At 48.4% G+C, this 1,974-nt stretch overlaps 1 protein-coding gene across 2 annotated transcripts in view; it reads left to right on the top strand.

Annotated features, from left to right (window-relative positions):
* The first annotated feature begins 930 nt into the window (after positions 1-930).
* The window catches only part of PBX3 (pre-B-cell leukemia homeobox 3), a 114,890-nt gene continuing 113,846 nt past the window's right edge, over positions 931-1,974 (top strand). For both annotated transcript variants that reach the window (XM_010566472.1, XM_010566473.1), the window contains exon 1: positions 931-1,205. In XM_010566472.1, the coding sequence (XP_010564774.1) occupies positions 1,009-1,205 (197 nt within the window). In that variant the 5' untranslated portion in view covers positions 931-1,008. The remainder of the gene's footprint in view (positions 1,206-1,974) is intronic.

The raw sequence follows: 1,974 nt of genomic DNA, 5'->3' as shown, positions 1-1,974 counted from the left end.
CGCGGCGGGCTCCGCGTCCCTCTCGCGCGCGGCCGCTCTCCTCCTTCACAGGGTGACACGTCTGCGGTGAGTGAGTGGCGTTGGCAGGCTGTCAATCCCTCACCGGAGCGGCCATCAAACAACATAAAACACACACAGGCACCGGGCGGCGGGGCTCATAAATTCCAGCGGGCTGATATTTTTGCACATTGCTTTGCAGAGAGTGTGTAATTAATTTTTTTACAGTTCTTGCCCCGTTATTTCCGCTCTTTTCTTTGCACAAGTTCAAACTTTTGATTGCTGCTGTTTTACCCCCGTTGCACAGACTTGGGATCATTTGTTATTTTTTGGGGGGGAGGGCGATTAATTTTTTTTTTTTTTCCCTCTGTGATTGTGTTTTCTTGGCTTTTTTATGTTGCAATTTGGGGGTGGGGGTGTTCGCCTGGTTTGTTGTGGTTTTTGCTGTTTGCCACCCTCCTAACTTCTTAAGGATTTGAAAGCGAGTTTTTTGATTTTGTGTTTTTTTTTTTTTTTTTAAATTTTGCCTTTTTGCAAAGAAGATTTTTGGACAAGTGCGGAAAGACATAAAAAGCAACAATAAAAATAAAAAAGGAAAAAAAAAAAAAAGCTTTGGAGGAAGATTGTACCAGGAAAAGAAAACTGCAAAGAAACCTTATCAACTCATTTATCCAAGCCACAAATATGATGATGATGAAAGAAGATTGTAACTAAAGAAGAGAGTGATTTACTGCACTGGGAAGGAGAAGAGAGTGGAATAAACAGCTGAGATCCGGTCAAAACACAAATACTGATTTTTTTTTGTTGTTGTTGTTGTTTTGTTTGGCTTTTTTTTTCCCCTCTCTCTTTTTTTTTTTTTCCTTCTTTTTTTTGGTGTGTGTGTGCAAGAGCGAAATAAGGAGTCAGGAACTGAGACTGACTTCGGGAGCCAGAGGCTGACCGGCGCCTTCTCTCTCCCCGAAGCCCGCGCTCCTCCCGCCCCGCCGGCGCGGCCCGGGCCGCGGCAGAGGCATGGACGATCAGTCCAGGATGCTGCAGACTCTGGCCGGCGTGAACCTGGCCGGCCACTCGGTGCAGGGGGGCATGGCCCTGCCTCCTCCCCACGGACACGAAGGGGCAGACGGCGACGGCAGGAAGCAGGACATCGGCGACATCCTCCATCAGATCATGACCATCACTGACCAAAGCCTGGATGAGGCACAAGCAAAGTTGGTTTCGTCTAATTAAACCTTGTCTTTTTTTTTTCTTTTTCTTTTTTTTCTTTTTTTTTTTTGTGTGTGTGTGTAGTTTTTGTTTCTCTCCTTCCTGCTCCTCTGCGGAGAGTCTCACAATTAGAGCAACTTCTTGGTGCCGTAGGAGAAATTGCAAGCAGCCAAGGCAGAGCCAAAGTTGCTATTTAATGATTTTTTTGGTAGATAAATATGTAATAAATATAGAAGTACGCGGTGCTTATGCCGTCGCTCCGGTGCGCGGGAGGCTGTGGCTGATCCTGCCCGTTCCCGTTGGACACTGTCCGGCGGACACCGGCCTCGGAGCCGCTGTCCGTCCGTCCGTCCGTCGGTCGGCTCTGTGCTCTCCCTAGGAGTGCAACTTTTTTCCTTTCTTTCTTTTCTTGTCTCCCTGCCCCGGAAGGGGGGGCAAATGAATTACAAACCGGACAAGGTATTGCTGCGGGGGGGGGGGACGGGACAAAAACCCCAAAACCAAACCAAAACCCCTGGCTGTTTTAAATCACAATAAATACAAAAACAAAGAGTGTTAAGTCTGCAAGTTACCCCCGCCCTTACCCCCCCCCAATCTCCTTAATAAATCAGTTATAATATCGCAGGACGGATCGTACCGGGGACAAGGGGGGGTGTGGGTGTTGATTTATACCCCTCGGTCGGGCGGCATTTGCACAAAGATAATTCGGTATAAAAAGTCAGAGGGATGAGGGAAAGAGAGACCCGGCAGCCGCGGCTGGGCGAGGGACCCCCG

The sequence above is a fragment of the Haliaeetus leucocephalus genome, unplaced genomic scaffold (assembly GCF_000737465.1).
Source record: "Haliaeetus leucocephalus isolate CR32 unplaced genomic scaffold, Haliaeetus_leucocephalus-4.0 Scaffold212, whole genome shotgun sequence".
In the NCBI taxonomy this organism is placed as follows: Eukaryota; Metazoa; Chordata; class Aves; order Accipitriformes; family Accipitridae; genus Haliaeetus; species Haliaeetus leucocephalus.
The sequence above is the reverse complement of the archived record's forward strand: the minus strand, read 5'-3'. Positions and strand labels throughout refer to the sequence as shown.